The sequence below is a fragment of the Lagenorhynchus albirostris genome, chromosome 5 (genome assembly GCF_949774975.1).
Source record: "Lagenorhynchus albirostris chromosome 5, mLagAlb1.1, whole genome shotgun sequence".
Lineage (NCBI taxonomy): Eukaryota > Metazoa > Chordata > Mammalia > Artiodactyla > Delphinidae > Lagenorhynchus > Lagenorhynchus albirostris.
The window spans coordinates 8,343,203-8,365,242 of record NC_083099.1 but is presented as its reverse complement, the minus strand read 5'-3'; the positions used below and the strand labels follow the sequence as shown (position 1 = coordinate 8,365,242).

At 37.3% G+C, this 22,040-nt stretch overlaps 1 protein-coding gene and 1 pseudogene across 1 annotated transcript in view; one reads left to right on the top strand and one right to left on the bottom strand.

Moving 5' to 3' along the window:
* Window positions 1-314: 314 nt before the first annotated feature.
* Window positions 315-22,040, top strand: part of KCNH8 (potassium voltage-gated channel subfamily H member 8) — a 384,891-nt gene continuing 363,165 nt past the window's right edge. The window contains exon 1 of the mRNA XM_060149115.1: window positions 315-390. Within this exon, the coding sequence (XP_060005098.1) occupies window positions 315-390 (76 nt within the window). The remainder of the gene's footprint in view (window positions 391-22,040) is intronic.
* The window catches only part of LOC132520357 (large ribosomal subunit protein eL31-like), a 7,406-nt pseudogene continuing 1,510 nt past the window's right edge, over window positions 16,145-22,040 (bottom strand).

Here is a 22,040-nt window from a genome sequence, read left to right as displayed (position 1 = left end):
TGCCGCCCGCGGAGGGACGGTGGGGGTTCTCGGAGCTGGCGGAGGTGGAGGGGGCGGGAGAGGGAGCCTGCGCCCTGCTGAGCCTGGAGGTGCGGGGCGGGCTCCGCGAGCACTCTCTGGGCTGCTCCTGCCGGAGCCGCGGCGGCTGGAACCAGCTCCTTCGCTCCTTCCATCCTCCCCCTTCTCTCGAGCGGCCCCATCACTGCGCCGGGCCCCCCTCCCCTGCCGTCATCACGCTCCCCTTCTCGGCACTTTCCTCTCGAACCATCCTTCTGGACAAACTTTGATGGAGAATTTCACACCACGCTGGAAAAATGCCGGTTATGAAAGGATTACTGGCGCCCCAGAACACCTTCCTCGACACCATCGCCACCCGTTTTGACGGAACACGTAAGTCTTGCACTTCGATGAGTTGTATGGGTTTTTTTTTTTTTGAATGATTTTTCTCCTATAAATTACTTTCGTTCCCACCCTCCTTTTTGCACCAGTGGATTTTGTTTCCTTATGTTCCTGCTGAGGTGTCTTTTGTGCGGAGAATTTTTTTCCTCTCGTGGTTCGGTGTAGTATTAACACTTCGGTGTAGTTGGCCCCCTTGACTCTTAGGTTTGTAAAGTCTGGAAAAGAACCTGAAGAAAGACCGACACCCGTGTTCACTGTGGGACCCGTAATTCCTCGGTTTTTATTAATTTTATGAAGTGAAAATGAAAATTGTCCATATTGGTGAATTGCCAATCTGTCCTTCTAGAGTTTCAAGGCTCCGTAAATTATAGGGAGAGTTTAGAATGTTCTTCGTCTATGGAGCCTCATTCTGTGAGGTCTTTTGGATAAGCATGATCCCATCTGAGTTTAAGAAATGCAACTAGAATCAAGATTGCCAAGTGTAAGCTTCCCGTAGAATTCTAAACGTTATGAGTTTGTCAGAATCCTGATTCCTGCTTCTCAGGTATTGAAAGGTAGCATACCTTTCAATCTGAAATTATCCTAACACTCGAGGAGAGACTGTTGGAGAAGGAGAAGCCGGGCGTTATAAAGGTTGATCTGATCATAAGAGGAAGTTTCAACATAATTTTTTTGAGGGTGAATATTATTGGACGCTTAGCTTGTTTAAGCTTCTGTTTAAAAGCAAAGATATGGTGTGTGGATTCTTGGAGATTGTTGGGAAACGTCTGCAAGTTGTTCTCTTTCAGGACCACGGCCAGGTCCCCGTTCATTCCCAGGCTTCTCAAACTCCCCTCTTCTTGACCGGTTGGTTTTCCCTGTAATGAGGAGTCTGTACTTTCACCCCCAGCAAAAGCTATCAATTGGTTTCACTATGAATATCCACACCTTCCTCCTAGCTTATGTTGCTTCTGCGTGCTATCTTTCCTTTTCTGCCTGTTACACAAGACTTGTAGAAACTCATTTGTTCTAAAGGCTAGTAGTGATTCAGGCATCATTGTTTTTTAGGATGATGGCATATTTCTTGGAGCTGATGTGAGAGAGCACATCTAACTCTATTTTCACTCCAGTCATCTGGATACACAGTCTTACTACAATGGGAAGTAAATCCTGGACTTTCGCGCTTCAGGAGTAGTTGGAAAAGTTTATATGAGGGAGAAATGAACTATTTACTGGATTTTATTCAATTTTTATTTTCAGCCTCTAGACTACTCAGGGTAGTTGGTGAGCCTTTCCTTCCCCTTTTATGATCTAGATGTGTCAGACAGTATGAGTGAAGTGCAATGCTATTATTTTTGTGTCTTCCTTAGATAATAATAGAAAAATATAATAAAATTTCAAATCCCTGCCAGTGACATCATACCCACCACCCAACCACTACACAAAATCACCACTGCTATCTTCATGCATGACTGTGGTTACTAGTATTTGTTACCTTAGGAACTGATCAATTTCTAGTGGATGTTTGTTCTAGAAGTTGCAAATTTAAGCCCCAAAGACTTTCAATATTGATCACAAGTGCATGTATTGAAAATGAGCTAACTGGTAAGTGGTCGTTGCTTATCTCATTGTTATTTAAAGTTGAATGGAACGTAGTGTGTTCCCAGCCTAGCCCTGGGAATTACTGCAGGGATATATTTAAGTACCAGTTGCTAATGAGAGGGGCTTTGAATCATCTGTGTGAGGACACTTCTGCCTCTTTCACTATAACATTTGATAGACAGAAGGCATGTAGAGAAGGAATGGTGTACTAGTGAATAGCTCTTTTTCTATTTTAACTACACATTAATGTGAATAAAATAGAAGCTTAGAAGTTTTAAATTGTTGTTTGGGAAGACCATCATCACATAACCAGCATTTAGAATATTAGTAAAACTAAAACTGTTGGAGAGCATGCTTGGTCTGTTCTCCAAGGGTCTGTGGGATTCCTGGAGGGAACCACTTTGTATGAAATCAATCTGAAAATAAGTGAAGCAAATTTCAAAGTAATGAGTGACATAAAGGTTTACTTTAGCAAAATTTTGTTGAGAACTTTTAAAGATACCCCTCATTCCAATAAACCCCACTCAAGGAAAGAGGACTGTATCCTCTTATTTGCTTTTCATTTGAATTGCAAGATGACTTGAATAATCTGAAACTTAAAAAAATACATGAAGCAAATTTAAGCCACAAATTTTGCTAACATCATGGCATATCAGTTTGCCTGCTAAATATTTAGTTTATCTTTTTCTATCTTGTATGTGTTGACACTTATTAAGTATAATTACTATCCCTGAAACTCTTTTCCTATGATCATCCTTCTTTCTCTTGATTTTTCTTATAGCAGTCATTTATTTTCTTGTGCAAGATAAAACCATTTGAAAGTTTTAAATTAGCAAAATTGCCACTCGCCCAAATAAAAATTATACTGGAGAGTGCCTAATGTTATTATACTCAAAATGTAATGTGTTTACTTGGTACATTTTCTGCCTTGTTAGGTATATTTTACAGTCATGTTAGTTTCTTATTTTGTTTTATTTTGGAAAATATCATTGAAAAACTAAGAGAGCAAACAATAACCCTAGAAAACCACCTTGCTAACTTAACCACCATGAAATATTATTATTATCTTTATTGATTTAATATTGTAATGGAAAATAATAAATCTTAAAACATCATGTAAAATTTCTCCCAGGAAAAATTAAATATATGACAAGAAAAGCCTATAACATAATCTTACTGATTTATCAGTTGAGTTATTATCATCACAGGGCAACAAAAAATAAGTTAATAATATATTTTATCACCTAGTGACACTTTATTATTGAACGTAATAGGATATTTTTTCTTTTTAATATTTAAGAAGTGAGCTGTTGGTCAGGATTGAAAGTCAATAGTGGACCATTAATTGAAACTTTTTTCTCATATTCAATATAATTTTTAAAAACTATTGGAAAATATAAATCTTTTCACATAAACTACCCTGACATATATTTACTCTTGAAATATGTTCTCCTGATTTATGTTTAACTGAATGTAAATGAGACTTAGAAAAACTAAGAAGCTTGCCAATATTGAATATGTGTACCCCATTTAGGGGAAAAAGTAACTCCAATGAAATTCTTTGACTCATTGCATATATCCATACTTCTCACTTGAAACACTTAAACACACACACACACACACACACACACACACACACACAATATTAACATTATGACCTGTATATAGTTTATTTTTACATTGTTCTTTTTTTTTTTACACATTTAATGTACTTAAAAAAATCTCTTCTGCGTAGGCTTTTGCTTTAAGTACATTAATATTAATCTGGACAAAGCGAAATGATAATAACAGAACACATAAGTACATATTTTAAAAAATAGTTTTTCAGTACAAGTATTTGCCACAGAGTACCATTTGAGAAAAACACATTTCTTTGAGGATATAAAACTTTCAAAGGGAAGTGTCCATTTTCCAACAAAATGGTGCATTAGCCTACATTTTCCAGTCACATCAAAATTTGGCCAGAACAATTCTTTCTCTTTGGGGTTAGTGAGACAAGATCTAAGCTCTAAAGGAAGTTTGTAGCCCAGTAGACTCTATCAAGGAGATTCCATTCAAAGTATTCAGAAATAATGGTGGTTTAGACATTCATTTTGTATTTGCATATGTTTTATGTACTCCTGTTCAAAATGGTCCAAGGAAATTTGTTAAATTGAAACGCTTCCTTTCCAGAGGAAACTCAATGGAGTTTCTTTTCCCCTTTATACTTTCATCAAGGTACATAGATCTCTTAACTTCAGAAGCATAGAGAGAAGGGTAATGTACCCAATGCTGTAGCAAAGGGACACAATAAGGAAGGGGACAGTGGGAACTTCCTAAGTCTTTGCTGGGCTGTAGTTAGAAGAATATCATCAGAGGCATTTAGCCAATAAAAAAGATTGAGCTCCATTATGTATGGGTCTGTCTGTAAAAGGCTGTTACATGAAAACATTCAAAGAAATACCTAGCACTCCATAGATATCTCCCGACAAATGGGAGTTCGTAAAGGCTCGTTGGTATTTTTTGCATGCCACGAGTAGCCTCTTATTCCCATTCTGTATGTTTAGAGAGACAGTTCCCACGTCAGTTTTCTATTTCCGGGTAGTGAATTACCACGCATTCAGTGGCTTATCATCTCACATTTTCCATAGGCCAGACATCCAGGCAAAGATCAGCTGGGTCCTGTGCTCAGGGCTTCCGGAGACTACAAGGCTGAAACCAAGTTGTCAGCTGAGGCTCGAGGCCCCCTTCCGAGCTCTCGTGGTTGCTGGCAGAATTTAGTTCCTTGTGGTTTTTCTCAGCAACTGGAGGCTTCCTTCCGCCTCCTGACACATGGCCTCTTCCCCAGGCCCTATTACAACAGACAGCTTACTTCTTCACAATGACTCAGCCATAAAAAGGAATGAAGTAATGCCGTTTGCAGCAACATGGGTGGACCGAGAGATGATCATACTAAGTGAAGTCAGTCAGACAGAGAAGGACAAATATAGTATGATATCGCTTATATGTGGAATCTGCAAAAAGGGTACAAACGAACTTCTGTACAAAACAGAAATAGACTCGCAGATGTAGAAAACAAACTTATGGTGACTGGGGTAAAGGGGAGAGGAGGGATAAACTGAGAGATTGGGATTGACACACTACTATATATAAAATAGGTAAGCAATAAGGACCTACTGTATACCACAGGGAATTCTACTCAATACCCTGTAATGGCCTGTATGGGAAAAGAATATTAAAAAAGAGTTATACATATACATATGTATATGTATAACTGACTCACTTTGCTGTACACCTAAAACTAACACAACATTGTAAATCAACTGTACTCCAATAAAAATTGAAAAAAAGAATAAAAAAAGAACAGCAGGAATGCCTGTCGTTTAGAAGCTCACCTTGGTCAGGCCTACCCAGAATAATCTCCCTTTTGACTCAAAGTTGACCGATTATGGATCTTAATTACATCTGTAAAATCCCTTCTAAAATCATACGACCTGTCCAAACTCAAGGGAAAGGGACTAGATGGAGTGTTTACACAAGGGGTTAGGAATCTCGGGAGCCAGTTTAGAATTCGATCTGCTACTGGTGCTGTCCCATTGCTGTACTATTATACGAAGCCTAACGTTCTCACGTCTGTTCTTCTGTGAAGCAGATTTATTGAGCATGCTCTATGTAATTCTGTACGCACGTAAACTCTGCTGAGCTTGCATCTGCAGTCTTGGTGAATGTAAGGCCCAACTCACTGGTGGGAGGGTGTTTCTTTATATTTGGTGATGGCATATGAGTCAACCTAGCCTAGCCACGTTAGTCAGCTGTGCTAATCAGGTTCTTCATTCTCTGATCTACAAGTAACGTGGGCGACATAGGGATATTTTCAGAATATTAATCCCAGTCTCTTGACAGGGTGCTTCCTCTTTCCAGATAAGGAAGGTTACATGGGGTCTGTTGGTCTGTGTACGGACGGGTATCTTAATCTGCACTGGCGGGTGAACCACAAATGTGGCATCTGCAAAGGACGCAAGACAGGTTCTTGTATTCTAAGGTGACTGAGCTGCTTACACTTTATTAACCAGTTCTGTTACTGGCTTCGTACGTGGACTGTTTTGAAACAGTATGTTTTCCATCTTTTTCTTATGCTTCTAACCATGTTTCAGATTTTAAGAAACTCCCCATTAGGCACTCTTGTATTGCGGTTGACTGAGTTAAATTAAATAACTTTCTTTATGTAAACTTTATTCCAAGTTTACTAAAAAAATAGAAAAAAAGAAAGAACGAGAGAGGGAGAGGGAGGAGAGAATAGAGAAGAGGGATGAGGAAAGGGAATTATTTATTTTCATTCTTTTGACTTTGGAGATGAATTCTTTATCTTAAAAAGGACTTATTGCATGGGTTCTCAAAACTTCCCTGCAATGAACAAAGTGTTTGATTTACAATAATTTGGATTTAGGTATTTACCAGAAATGCATTTCTTTGGATGAGTGAGATATACAAATAAGAAGAAAAATTTTATTATGTAGTCTTTAAAAATACCAGATAATTTTTTTTTTTATTTTTGTGGTACGCGGGCCTCTCACTGTTGTGGCCTCTCCCGTTGCGGAGCACAGGCTCCAGACGCGCAGGCTCAGCGGCCATGGCCCACGGACCCAGCCGCTCCGCGGCATGTGGGATCTTCCCGGACTGGGGCACGAACCCGTGTCCCCTGCATCAGCAGGCGGGCTCTCAACCACTGCGCCACCAGGGAAGCCCCCCAGATAATTTTGTTTTGACATCATCATATAGAGGAAGATAGATAGCTAACATGTTAAGGATGGAAGTTATACCCACAATTTTTTCTAGGCTCTGGCATTTGGTGTTGCCTGTAGACCAGATCCAACACACTCTGGGAGGGCACAGTCTCTCTTAGGAAATCTTTGCTTTATTCAAACAATCAAACATTTCTTCAATACTATGTAATCCATGCTGACTATATACAAAGCCATTATGCTAGGATCTTTGGGATAAATCCTGCTTGTCCTTCTCTCAAAGAGGACAATAAATGTATGCACAAATCACCATCACATAGGTTGGAAGGGAATGCGACTGTTCAGGGTGAAGGACTCTGTACATTTAGATGAGGGAGGAATAATTTCCTTGTGGGGGGGAATGAGCTGGCGGGAGTCATATAGTAAATAACTTCTGGGTGGGAATGATTGGCTCATATATGATAAGGGTAAAAAACAGTATTCCATTTACTTCGTCAATTTGTGCAGCACTTGTCATTGAGCTGGAAAGGGGGGCCTTTAAGGAGAATACCAAGTATCTTAGAAGACGTGAAGGGGGCAATGTAGAGGCAACAGGACAATGGAAAGTCAATAAGGCCAGACGAGGAACATCTTTGAAACCAGGGTGCTTTGTCATAATAAGCCATTGGAGGTGGTACACCCATGTCTCGGTAAGAGAAATGTGTTGTCCTGTATGCCTGGTGTGAAAGCTCTCAACCTTCCCATGTTGCACAGGCTGATGCATGATATGGGAGAAATGTCAACCTTGAAACTGAAGATATTTCTTTTTCTTTTTTTTAATTGAAGTATAGGTGACATACAATATTATATGTTACAGGTGTACAATAGAGTGATTCACAAATTTTAAAGGTCGTATTCCATTTATAGTTATTATAAAATATTGGCTGTATTCCCCATGTTGTACAATATATCCTTGTAGCTTATTTTATACCTAATAGTTGTACCTCTTAATCCCCGACCCCTATATTGCCCCTTCCCCCTTCCCTCCTAAAGTGTTCATTCTTTCTAGCTAGAAATTACTTGCAGCTTTCACAAGAGTTTTTACCATTTTTTCAGCTTCTACCCATTCAGGTTTACAATATTAGTGTCTGAATTTCAGCTTGGGCTCTCTGGACAAAGCTGAGAGTCCCTCAAGCCCATGGGTCTCAATGGGAAACAGCTACATTGGCTTGGTCTTGCCACTGAAAAAGCAAGATATTATTGTACTGTGTGTGTGTGTGTATCTGGCCCCTATGTCTAGATGCTTTTAATTAACTATTTTCTTAAAACATTTATTTTATATTGGAATATAGCTAATTAAAAATGCTATTTTTTTTTTCTTTTTGTGCGGTACGCGGGCCTCTCACTGTTGTGGCCTCTCCCGCTGCCGAGCACAGGCTCCGGGCGCGCAGGCTCAGCGGCCATGGCTCACGGGCCCAGCCGCTCGCGGCACGTGGGATCTTCCCGGACCGGGGCGCGAACCCGTGCCCCCTGCATCGGCAGGTGGACTCTCAACCACTGCGCCACCAGGGAAGCCCTAACAATGCTATTTAGTTTCAGGTGTACAGCAAAGTGATTCAGTTATACATGTAGAAGTATTACCTCTTGCAGTGTTTCCAGGTGTGCATACCAAATCACCAAGACACTTCTTACTATCTGTCCTAATAAAGGCTTTACACTTGAACAAGGGTCCCCTATTACGCAGCGGAATTGCGTGTTCTTCATTTGCTTATGGATGTCAGCTCTGCCTAGGAAGCTAACTTTCTCTTAGGAAAGGGAAAGATTGATTTCTGACCACAAGGTGAGTGCTGTTCTCCTCCAGGGCTGCTCACCCCTGTGTTGTACTGTAGAATGACGCCTGTGGAGAAGAAAAAGAATTGAGGGTGTGCTAGAATTCCATCCCCGTGAAGCCACTGGAGAAATGCCAACAGACAGAGGTACAGAACTGCAACATCTGCAGAGATAGTCCGTTCACCCGGGCCATACATATTTGCTGATACAGTCTAAACACTAAGTTTTTAAATCCGTTTTGGTTTAGCAGAGCCTACAAACAAAAATGATGAGACTTCAACTTTACCTGTGTTATAGTTCATACTTAGCAACTGAAGTGATTGAAGAGTTTTCTCAATAATTTAAACAGTCAAACGTAGTTCTTGGCTTATAAATTCCCTGGAAGATAAATTTTGCTTTCCTTTTTAGCTGTTAGTACAATTATCTATCTCCCTCAAGCCCTTCAAAATTCACATGTCCCCAATGAACTAATAATCTTTTCTAGCCCATGAAGCCTATTTCTTCTCTGGCCCCATAATTGGCATCACCACCCACCCATTTCTTCAGGCTAGAAATCTGAGTCGGCGTCGACTGCGCATGCATCAGATTGGTATCTGGTCTTTGAGATTTCACTTAGAAATGCCCTAATTTGGCTTCTCATCTCCCTCTTCCTCGCTTTTACTTTAGTTTGGATCCTGTTTCTTAGCGACACAATTGCAACCTTACTCTGTCTAGACTCCCGTGGCCATAAGCTCTTTTCCGACCCGCTTGCGCCCCCTTCAGTCTGCATTGTCCCCAGAGTGATTTTCCTTAAAAGTGCTATCATCATTTAATCATGTAACTACCCACCGGTTCCCTGCTACCTCTTGGAGGATGTCCAAAGCCCTTTGGGTCATCTAACCCCAAGATGATTTGGCAGCATCTTTTCCAGCCACTGCCTCCTGAGGCTGCAGACATACTCACGCCAAACACCCCGCTTGCTCATCCTGGGCCTCTGCATGGTACCCATCCTGAAGGTCCCCTTCTGTCCAAACTCTTTCTGTGAGGCTCCAAGTAGAGCCAGGTGACATTTCCTCTCTGCTGCCATGTTACCTTGCCCATCCCATCCCTCCAGTCAGCTCCTCTGTGTGCTCTAATGACCTGCTTTCGGATTTCAACACTCAGCCATCAACTCCTTCAAGTCTTCCTCACTTGGACTTATACTTGGAAGAAAGTCTTTGCTCAATAAATGTTTTTTGGGGTAGAAGAATTTCATATTTCTTAAAGTCCAGGTCTGTATATTAATTGTCTTTATTTCCCTTCAGTAGTAACTGGTACTCCTTTTATACAGTACTATGTGGGTAAATTTAGTTTTGAGACATAATTCTAGACTGGCTTCTAGCCCCTCATTTTCACATGGTTGAAGTACTAATTTATTTTATAAAACTCTAATGATAATAGTGACTACCATTCAGGGCATGTCTGCCTGCATGCTGTGTGCTGTGCTGGTGCTTTATCTGTTCCTACACAACCCAACACAGCAAGAAGGCAGGCAGTCCCCTTTCTGTTCCAGATGACAGGACTCAAGCTCAGAACTTTTCTAATGTTATCCCAGTAGCCTGTGATTTTTCTACTATAGCCTGTGATTTTGCTACTATATCACACTGCCTCTAAAATGTGGTTTTTTAATAGTAAGTATAAACAGACTGGGGCAATCTGTGATATCATTTCTCGTTTCTAACTCTTGCAAAAAGGGATTTCTGCTTTAAAGATTTTAGCCCTTTCTAGTTCATACGCTGCTTTTTTTTTCTCTTTTGATATACTATGCTTTAAGTACTTGTCACTTAAGAATGTGTTTAGATTGGTATTTAAGACTTATATCTGGAACTACTAAGTGCACTTACTGTGCAAAGCAGTTTTGCTCATCAAAGAAAATCTACCGTCCATTTTTAAAAAAAATAAAGAAACCCATTTTCTTTGAGATTTTGGTGCTTAGAATTTGCTGACTTTAGAACTTCCTTGTGATATTTTTGTTGTCAGGCTAATCTTTCCATAGAAGATATTCTAATTCTCATGGCTGTTATAGTGACATCACTTTGTATTTTTACCTTGTTAGTGTTTTACAGAGGAAATTCTTCTACCTATTTTGAGTCTGCTTTTATTGGGAGAAATATATTCTCCAGTGTCAGGCACTTTTAACAGCAATCATTTACCTTTACTCTACGATGAACTTACAGTCAGAAATAAGGGTACCTAGCTCTCTAACTCTCAAATCTAATTTAAAGCTCTTTTCTTTTTTCATGTTTTTCTTTTTTTTTTTTTTTTTTTTGTTCTAATAAGTCTTTTGGACAGATTTCCTTATTGTACCTGTGAGTCCAACCAGTTTCTTACTCTAGTTATTGAACTAGAGGGAACTGAGACCAGAGTGCTTTTCAGTCTTTCCATATTTTGATTGTCTAGAAAAAATGATCCATGTAAGAAGTTCAGATGTTATCAAACTGTCAAGTACCCACTTTGACAGGAAGTGGCTTGTCCTTAAGTGTGATATTCTGGCTATTCCTCCAATGGAGAGAATCATGTAGAAGATTAAATGGGGCATGTTTTTTTATCTCGACACAGAAATAAATGTTTCTGCTGTGATTCCATTAATTGTGAAGGAGAATGAATGTCTTGGGACTGAAGCTTTTGTTTTGTATTGTAACTTTTGATTTGAATAAATGTTATAAAATTATTTGAAAGATAGTAATAATAGCTAATATTTGCCTAGCATTTCAGTGTATTCGTTCTTTTTTTCCATCTCTTGAATTGCTTTTGAACTAATAGATAACAAGTGGCTTCCTATTATAATTTTTAACATACATTTACTTTACTGTAAGTGAAGTTGAGCATTATTTAATATATTTAAGTTCTATTTGAATTTCCTTTCCTGGGCATTATTGTTCATATTCATTGCCCTTTGTTAATTAAATTGTTGGCATTCTTTTTTTGACATCTATGAGCTCTTTACAGAATAACAAAATGAATACTTTACTGGTGGTGTTAATGTATATGTTTTCTCCAATTTTGGTGGGATTTTTTATTTTTATGTAAGTGAATTAATCAATTTTCCTCTTATGATTTCTGTGTTTTGTGTCATACTTAGAGAGGTATTTTCTATTCTGAAATTATTTAAAAAATACATCCTATGTGTTCTACCATAGTTTCATTTTGTATATTAATTTTTTCTCCTCTATTAGTAAGTTCTGTCATTTAATCTATTGAGAACAACGTAGGGATCAAATTTTTCCTTCCTAGATTCCTATCCAATTTTCTAACAATATTTTTCAATAATTCATCTTTTCTACACTGATTTGAAACATCTAGTTTATCATATTCCATATTTCTATATGTAATTCTTTCTATATTTTGACTTGCTATCCTATTACATTCACCTATTTTTTTCTTTATGTGTAGTTCCACAGTTTTAATTATAGAAGTTTTATGATGTGCATCAAAAGTCTCAATCCATTCTATTTTTCCCCCCAGAATTTTACTTGGCTAATCATACTTATTTGGAAATCCACAGGAACTTAAGAATCAGATTATCTAGTGGAAAAAAACCCCGATGATATTTTTAATGGAATCTCCTGGAGGAAAATGACATTTTTATAATGTTGAAAATTCATATCCAAAAATTTGCCACGTATTTCTTTCACATCTTTTTTGGGATTCTCAATAAAGCTCTTGCACATTTCTGCTTTATTTGATTCCTAGTAATTTCATCTTTGTAACGGTTATGTAAAATGGATTCTTTTCTTCCACCGTTTAGTTTTTCTAATTCAGTCATGTTTATTTATTTGAAGGCTATTGATTCTTAAATTTTATTGTTTTTCTAACCAGCCAGCTTGCTGAGTTTCTATTATTCTTTGTAATAATTTTGCAATTGTTTTTTTGAGGTTTTAAGGTAACAAACAATATTGCCGTCAAATAATGAAAAGTTTGTTTTCTTTTCCAATTTTCACAAGTCTTACTTTTTGTCCCCTTAGTTTTTTTTTATTAATTTTTTTTTTGGCTGCATTGGATCTTTGTTACTGTGCGCAGGCTTTCTCTAGTTGCTGTGAGCGGGGGCTACTCTTGGTTGTGCTGCGCGGGCTTCTCATTGCGGTGGCTTCTCTTGTTGTGGAGCACGGGCTCTAAGCGCACAGGCTTCAGTAGTTGTGGCACGTGGCTCAGTAGTTGTGGCTCGTGGGCTCTAGAGCACAGGCTCAGTAGTTGTGGTGCATGGGCTTAGTTGCTCTGTGGCGTGTGGGATCTTCCCGGACCAGGGCTCGAACCGGTGTCCCCTGCATTGGCAGGCAGATTCTTAACCACTGCAGCACCAGGGAAGTCCCTCTCCCCTTAATTTTTTTTTCTATTGTCTAGTTGTTTTGGCTAGTATTATAAATACTATAAAAATGGTGATGATAAAGAATATCCTTCTTGTTCCTGACTTTAATGGGAATTATTTTAGCGTTTTTCTAATAAGTATTTTTCTGGTTTTTAGTTTGAGAAATAAATATTTTATTATTAAGAGATTTTGTCATGTATTCCTATTTTATTAAGCAATTTTATCAATTCTTTTCATCATCTGTTCAAATAATTCTATGTTTCTTGTTGAATTAATTAATATGATAGATTCTTTTGACAGATTTTATAATATAAACTCTCTTTGCATTCTTTCATTAAAGGTTTCTTGGACGTGTTACTGGGTTTTACTTGTTAATGTTTTACTTAGTATTTCACTTAGAATTTTACTTGTTAATGTTTTATTTAGAATTTTAGAATGTGTGTGTGTAATAGTCATTTTTTTCTTTTTTTGCATGTGTGTATTATTGGATTTTTGTTGGGGACCACAGATCCATATCTGTGCCACTTATACTGTAGAGTCATTGGGTTTAGAATTTGTGCCAAATTTTTCTTATTTTAATAAATTATCGTTGTTTATTACATTGGTGAGGTTTATAATGGTATAATTTACATGCAGTAAAATCACCCCTTACAAGTGTATAATTCGATGAATTTTGCAAAATATGTACAGTCATAAAACCACCACCACAATCAAGATTTGGAACAGTATCTCTCCCACCTCTCCCCAAGGTCAGTACCCTCCCCCGCCCTTCCAGTCCCTTGGACAACTAATCTGTTTTCCATCTCTGTGGTTTTGCCTTTTCTAGGTTGTAAGGTTAATGAAATCATACAGTATGTAGATTTTTTTTGTGTGTCGGGGGGTGGGGGAGTGGGGAAGGTGGAGGTGTCCGTTTTCTTTCACTTGTCATAATGCTTTTGCAATTAAGTAATTTTTTTGCATGTGTCAGTAGTTCTGTTTTATTGTTGAAAATTTTATTCAGTTTTGATTTTGAGTTTTCTTATACATGTAGAAAAAAATGAAGCAACAGTAGTTAATGTATTGATTCAATAGTAGAAGAGCTTCATAACTATTAATACCGTCAGGGTTTTCTATGGAAAATCAGTTAATCTTAATAATACTTGAGTTTTTGCATCAAATTTATGGATATAAGTAAAGCTTTCCAAAGTTTGTTTTATAGAAGGTAAATCATATATTATTTTAAATGTTATTGTAAATTCAGTTAAATGGATCATTAAAAATAAAGTTACTTGTTTTGTGATGAGAAGACAAATGTAGGTTTTGGTAGAGCACAGTGTCATAGTAAAGACAATATTTATTAAATTAAACAATGTATGGAGAAGGAAGAAATGTGCTTGGGGGCTTCCCTGGTGGCGCAGTGGTTGAGAGTCCGCCTGCCGATGCAGGGGACACGGGTTCATGCCCTGGTCCGGGAAGATCCCATATGCCGCGGAGCGGCTGGGCCTGTGAGCCATGGCTGTTGAGCCTGCGCATCCGGAGCCTGTGCTGCGCAGCGGAAGAGGCCACAGCACTGAGAGGCCCGCGTACCGCAAAAAAAAAAAAAAAAAAAAAAAAAGCAAAAACAGAAATGTGCTTGGACTTGGATGTAGTGAATGCATAGTACATTTTTGTGCCCCCAAAATGGTGCGTTTTGTCAATCACTGTAGAGGCTGTAATGGTCAAAGTTACCAAGTATGTTTATATATGAAGAATTAGTTACAGTAGTTACACTACATGATGTTTGTTAAATACAGAAAAAACATTTGGCATGGCAATACATGGTTTTTCTTTTTACTGTCATCAGTCATAATTTTAAAGTGTCTGAGCCTTTGAATGAATGCTTTGTAAGCAATCTAAGTGTCTGACAGTTATTATTCTTTTCTGAATGAAGCTTTTATATTTTCTTTTCATTTTATTTGAAATCACTTGAAAATATTTAATCAGAGTATTTAATAAACAGAGTATCAAAAACTTCATTTTAGTGGATAGCGAGGATTGTAAACCAAACTGTAAGAAAAGAATACATTGAAATGTATCACTAGACAAGCAAGGGGAAAAATTAAACAATAAGAGCTCAAACTAAGCGCTAGATTTAAGAATTTTCCTTTGAAATATTTCAACTTGGAAGACTTTTTTGATGAAGCTTCTATATTTAATTGGATACATTTATCAGTACTGAAACTGAATGCAGTTGAAAAGATCTGTGATTTTGCAGCACCTACATTTGACAAAACACTGAAAAGAATTATAGAGATACCTTTTATGACAAATTTTTTATATTATAGAAATTTTTGAAGGTAATTACTCTGAATAAAGAAAAATGAGAGGACCAATGAGGTATTTGAACTGAAATATTTACACTTTTCAACATATAGAATTGAGATATTGTCAATGTAGCAAAATTTGGGGGACAAATAGAATTGAGAATATCCTCTGTATAGCAGAATTTGTCATGTCTACAAGGTATTTCAGCAACTACAGAGTATCTTTTCAATGAAAACTTTTCATGGTCTATAGCAAAGAGTTAATTGAAGATGCCCACAATTTCAAATTTATTTACCATAAAATACATTGTTGAGGAAAATTACAGGCAATTTTATGGAAAAAATTTAAATAATATATAGATACAAAAGAGATATTGTTTAGAATAATACCAGCAACTTGGTGTAATAGACAAATATGGCTAAATACATGACAAATATGTGAAAATATAATGAAAAATCATTGTGCTTTGGTGCTTATTTTCTGGTAATATATAGATACTATCTCATAGAAATAATGCTATGTTTCAAAATAGTTTTGGAAGAAAGAAAGGTTATAGGTTCACTGGTATAGTAGAACTAGTCAAAAATAAAAAAGTAAATACTTTAATAATTATACAATTTTATTCTTTGATACCTATTTTCACTTTCAAAGGAATCCCCAAGTCATCCTATGTTATGCCCACCTCATAACAAGATATTCACAGCTCTTTGAAATACTGCTTTTTGACCTCCTTAGGTCTCCAAGTACAAATTTCTTTAAGTTAGACTTTTTACACAATTTACTTTTGATACTGTCTTCTGAAGTAGATTGATGAAGTTGGGGAGAATTTTATCCCCCATTTGTAATTGTTAATATAAGTATTCAAATAAATTTTCATGTGTTTATATAACACTATTTGCTATCTCTTTAATTTTGTTATACCAGATACCTTGAATGGAAGTGACTTGGGTCGCTCTTGGCCTGTGATTATTCCTAAATATTTTTATTGTCATTTATTTATTATTTATTTTTTGCCGTTCTATAACTTTACTGAACAATCAGTAGTTAGTTCTCATCCACATTAACTGTCTGTAGATTTTTGAAAGTGGTGGCAGGTACATAGGTAAGCAGCGTATAGAGCTTGTTTGGTGAATCTTCATCTTCATTATGTTTTCTGGACAACCGCACACGGATACGGTATGGGACATTCCTTATTCCTTTGGCGCAGCAGGTTTGTTGAGCCCGGTGTCAACGCGTACATCTGGAGTTCCCATTTCCTTCCTGGCAAACTTCTGGATTTCTTTGAGCGCCCGAGGGGCACGCTTCTTGAAAGGCACTCCAGGGATGCGCTTGTGAATGTTGACAGTGTATTCTCTGGTCACCACCTCCTTGACGGCGGACCGGCCCTCTTCTTCTCGCTGCGCTTCTTTGCTGGAGCCATCCTGACGGGCTATTGTCCCTATTTTAGAGAAGAGGACGCAGAGGACCCTAGAGAGCCTCATATTTTGTCTCAAACTGGTACATGAAAGGGACGGACTCTTATTCTCATCCTTCAATTGCAAAACCCATGTTCTTCCTTCAACTTTACTCTGATTTTCCTTTGAAAGAAGAAAAAGGGAGGAGAATTGACATTTAGTGAGTAACCATGAACTCAATGCTATGTTTGGTATTTTCACCTATATTAGTTTATTTAATCTCTGCAATACTGCAGGCTAGATGTTTTTATTCCTACTTCGTGGATGGAGAAATTGAAACCCAGGAAGGCTGAATAAATTGCCAAAAGCCACACACTTTACAGGTAGTGAAACTGGAATTTACACGTTTTGTTTTGACTAAGCAGTCTGGGTTTAATTAAAAAGACAAAAAATTGGGGCTTCCCTGGTGGCGCAGTGGTTGAGAGTCCACATGCCGATGCAGGGGACACGGGTTCGTGCCCCGGTCCAGGAAGATCCCACATGCCGCAGGGCGGCTGGGCCCGTAAGGCATGGCCGCTGAGCCTGCGTGTCCAGAGCCTGTGCTCCGCAATGGGAGAGGCCACAACAGTGAGAGGCCCGCGTACCAAAAAGACAAAAAAATTGGAGCTAAATTGTAAGGCATTCAGTTTATTAGGATTAAGATCTTAATGGTTATGGTTGACTTCACTTTGAGATATAAACCACTTTTGTGCTTTTTAAGAACACACCATTTGGGAAACTCAATTCAGAAAGTTATAAAGTGGCAGTGTTTTATAAACAGTAGTTAGTGGATTGTCCAGGAATTTACTTCCCTTGTTAGAATAAATACCCAAAATGGTTTCTTGTTATGTGAGGGGTCATGACTATTGATGCTGGAGATAACTTGAGTACCACAAGCCTAGAGTTATCTATAGAACAATGTTACACTAACTTGAATTTTAAAATGCTTCTGGCCAGTCAGTGTTTGCGTAGGAGTGGGAGGGGATGGAGAAGGGTGGAATCACAAAGAAGCATGAGGAAGCTTTTGGGGCTAGGTAAGGTGCATCTGCTGTGCTCGTAACCTCCTATTTCTTTGTTTCCCTTCTTTAACAGTTCCCCAAACTCTATCCCAACATGTACATTCATATAGATACACACACACACACACACACACACACACAAACTATTTATAATTTAGTATCACTTCAATTAAATGTTAATTGCTCCCAAAGTATAATATCTTATATAATGTAATCGTTTCTCAGGCTTAAAGAATTTACAACATTTTCCAATACCAGAGAGTTAGATGGGGAAGAGATTTTGGAAATGTGAAATGGCTTGTGTTTTTTTCCGTGAACTGGCTTAAGAATGCTCAAAGCTGAATGTTCAACGTCTTTTTAGCAAGAGTACGAGTCCCTGTGGCATGTATTTTAAGGAAAGATACTATTCCCAGCCACATAGCCTTTTTATTAGTCTCACTTGTTCTAATGTCCTCATTTATTTGTTTTTATAAATTATATATATTTCTGTGAGCCACATGAATAATTTATTTTTTGGAACAATTCGTCATATAAACAAACATAAGTTTTAAGAAAACTTGTTTTTTTTTTTTTTTTTTTTGCTTTCTGAGAGACTTTCACTGGCTTAGAGTTTTCTAGGTTAAATTAGGTCCTTTGGAGGATGCAGCTTATATTTTTTGCTCTTATTCTTTCATTTCTATAAGGTTGCTTATTTTTCAGTGACTAGAGGGTTAGAAACTAAGATTCAGGGAAAAATGAATGATCCCTCCTAGCAACGTATTTTTCAAGTTGTCATTTGTTGAAGGTGGATGCAAATGGCAAAGATACATGGCTTTCCTTCAGTTCTTCTTCAGTTTTCACATGGATATTCGGTAGCTTGAATCTATAAATAAATGAGCCTATCAGGAGTAAGATGCTGTGAATAACAGATCTCCTCTGATCACTAAATTCACTTAAACGATTGCATGTATACTTTTAAATTAGTATCTGTGACACTTTTTGAAGTGGGCAAGGAAGTGCTTCCATAGCCAAGTTTACAGAGAAAAATGAGAACTATCTCATGAACCCAGAGTGAGGAAGGCTTTTGGTGGCCTCTATAAAGTGAGACGCTGAAATGGGTTTTGAAATCTAGAAGAATAGCTCACAGGTAACTTTGCTGTGTTCGTGCGCAGATGAGGCTCATAGAGATAAAGCATTTAGAGAAGAGGGAGCAGGGGAGAAAGGCACAAACTGTGTGGACGTAGGTATCATGGCAGAAGGACACACTGAGTCATTAATCTGAGCTATTTACAGTGGATAATTCGTGAGAAAAGGATAGAACATTTAGACCAATATTTAAATAAATTCACCTAAGAAGGAAGGAATTATACATATGACTATGATTCTCTTGACCACTGCATATTCTATATATTGCAATTCATCCTCAAAGAAAATAATTCTCTTTGCTTCCCCAGGACTTAAGTTTGCACAAATTCTCAGCAACTGTTTATGAGGTTTGACATCCCAAAGTTCCCACAGACAACGTTATTGATCTTTTTTTTTTTTTTAGCATCTTTATTGGAGTATAATTGCTTTACAATGATGTGTTAGTTTCTGCTTTATCTGCGCTGGTATCTAGCACCTGTATATTAGACTCACATTCCTTTTTTCCCTCCCATTACCACTGTGATTCCTTCCCCGCAATATCCCTACCACCACCCTCGCATCATCTCATTCTCTCTCTTCTCTCTTCTGTGCCTAAAAAAATAAAGAGAGAAAGGAAAAGATGAAGGGTAGATACCCCGAGGCAGGTAATGTTTCCTCCTTCCTCTTCCGTGGCCTCCCCTCCAGGCTGCATCTTGTGGTTTCTTCCCTCAGCTCAGTGGTGTTTGACATCTTTACCTCTGATCTTGGTACTAGGCTTTAGAAGGCAACGGTAGTTTAAGGATTTTTTTCTGTATATTTTCAAATACAGTTGAACAGAGTAACTTTTTAAACAAAAAAGTATGGTGATTTCCTCAAAAATCATATTAAAAATGCCTCCAAAGGATTCTACAGACATTAAGAATTAAGTTTCTGCAGTTCTCCTGGCAAGTTCATAAATCTCAGGACCCCCTCTACTTTTAGGGAAATGGAAAAATACCTTGGGTGAAATCAGGCAAGACAGTCACTAGTCAAGGATGTACTTGAAAAGCCCTAATTGGGATCTCCTTCACTCTTTTAAGGAATATTGATTTTTTTTTATGTTCTCAACCTTCAGAACTAAATCAAAACTGAATTTTCATGTTTTCATGAGTTGATTTTCCCATTGTGTCTTAAAGCATGTTCCTTATTCAATCTGCCTGATACCTACTACATGTTTTAGAATGTAATTAATAAAAATATTCACTATCCTCAAGGAGGTGATGTCCAGCCTAGGTGATGAATATGAGTGCTATTTCCAATAATAAAGTCTGGAGACTTACAATGGAGAAACATATAACATTTGAATTATTTTGACTTCTATATAGTAAGAATTTTATGCCTGTTTTCTTTAAGAAAAGGAATTTTTGAGTCTATCTATAATCGTTTTGTTTCTGTTAGTGAAAAGAATTGCAAAAGAAAGTAATATGCTAATGTCCCCTTTGAATTAGACACCAATCATTTTATGTTTTATTTTATAGAGTCTTTGACCAGCTTATTCATGAGAATGGGCTTTCTTCTTCTCTTCTCCTTCTTCTTCTCCTTCTCCTTCTCCTTCTTTTTTCTGATGGTGAATCTGGCCTCCTTACCCCAGATGAAGTGTCATGAGTTTTAAAGGACATCCCCACACTGGGATAAATACTTTCAGAGTCCATACATTTTATAATGGATTAGCTTGTTCTAAATATAGTAATTTAGAAATACTCTCTTCACATTTAGCTAAAAATATATGAACTTGAAGAAGTTCATGATTTGAAACACATGCAGAATAACTGTTTTGTTATTTTATCACACACTTTTTTCTGTACTCCTTCTTTTATTTTATAATGGCAATGAATACTTCAAGTGACTCTAAGTAGTTGAGATGCCACTTTATAATAATATTTTCTGTAAACTCCATGAGAACATAAAGACTAATTCTGCCACACTTTCTAGTATGTTTCTTCTGGAAATACTGTATTATCATCTTTGATCACTTCTAATATTAAAGTTGGTTTATTGTCTTGATTTTTCTGTGGATCATATGTTTATCCAATTAAACATAAAGGCTGATTGTAAATTGGTTCTCCTAATACACTCTCTGACATTTCAGAGGGGAAAAAAAATCCTGTGAGCTATTTATATTTACATTTGAATTCAAGTACACGTTCTCATACAGTACAGACTTCACCTTAGACAACTTCCTCAACTAATAATATACTTTCAGCAGCTGTGTGGGAGTTTAGGATCAAGTTAGCTACATTAGCTTGTTTACAAATAATGCTACCTAAAATGATAAAAATTCAAATCATGATGTCAGTACTTCCTCTGGACTTGTTTCCTATTATTAGGATTTTCTCAGAAAATGTGTGCTGCTGAGTTGGGGGTGAAATATTTGTTTACCTCTTGTCCTCTAATATTTCACTCTGTTTTTACCATCTAGTAAATTCAGAAGGCCTTCTCTGGTAAATCACTAAAAGAGACCTGAAGAATTATCCTGTTTCAGCTTCTTATTTGAAGATAAGGAAAATGAGGTTTAGAAAGGCAACATGACTTGTCCAGGGTCACGTAGCTGGTTAGAACCCATGCTTTTTATCCAGTGTCATGTTCATTCTGTAGGTGAATAAGTGAAATTGAGAGAATATTTGACTTTGAGACTCTAACGTGTCTTTTCTATGTAGACTTTTATTCCACGGGAAATGTCATTTCTACCCAGACTCTTATTCCATGGAAAATGATGTTTATGTTTAAAATAGTAAATATCTTAGAAGTTGTGAGATTTGCTTGGACAACGGTGACTAAAATGATAACTTTTAAGTATTTTCTAAGAAAATACATTGTGGACAATGTAAAGTTGAGGTTAAGCAAAAGCAGAAAAATGAAAACATAATGAAGACCCAATAAAAAACAGAAGACCTATTAAGGTTTAAAACATGATTCTGAGTCTTCCAGATTTCTCATGAGAGGCCGTGTCTACCTTGGTGCCTTGGTAGAAATTGTTCTCTAAGAATATTCTATGAATTCTTTTTCAATTAGATACTAACACCCTTGATTATTGGTTGAGTTCTAAGCCTTATACTGGATGTTTTGCATGTTCCGTTGGGCACCACTGTTCTCTTAGGTTAGAATCTCCTTTTTTGCCCTCTGAAACAGAAATGGCCTTTAGTAGCCATCCCTGAAGGTGGACACAATGGAGGGGAAGAAGAATCATTTTTTAATTTTCATTTTGGCAAGTTAAAAGTACCTTACTGAATCAGTGTTTTGGGATTTGGGTTAAGGTTCCAATATCCAAAAGTAATACATAATTGACACTAAGTTAAATATCTGTATTCCACATGGCATGAAACTATTG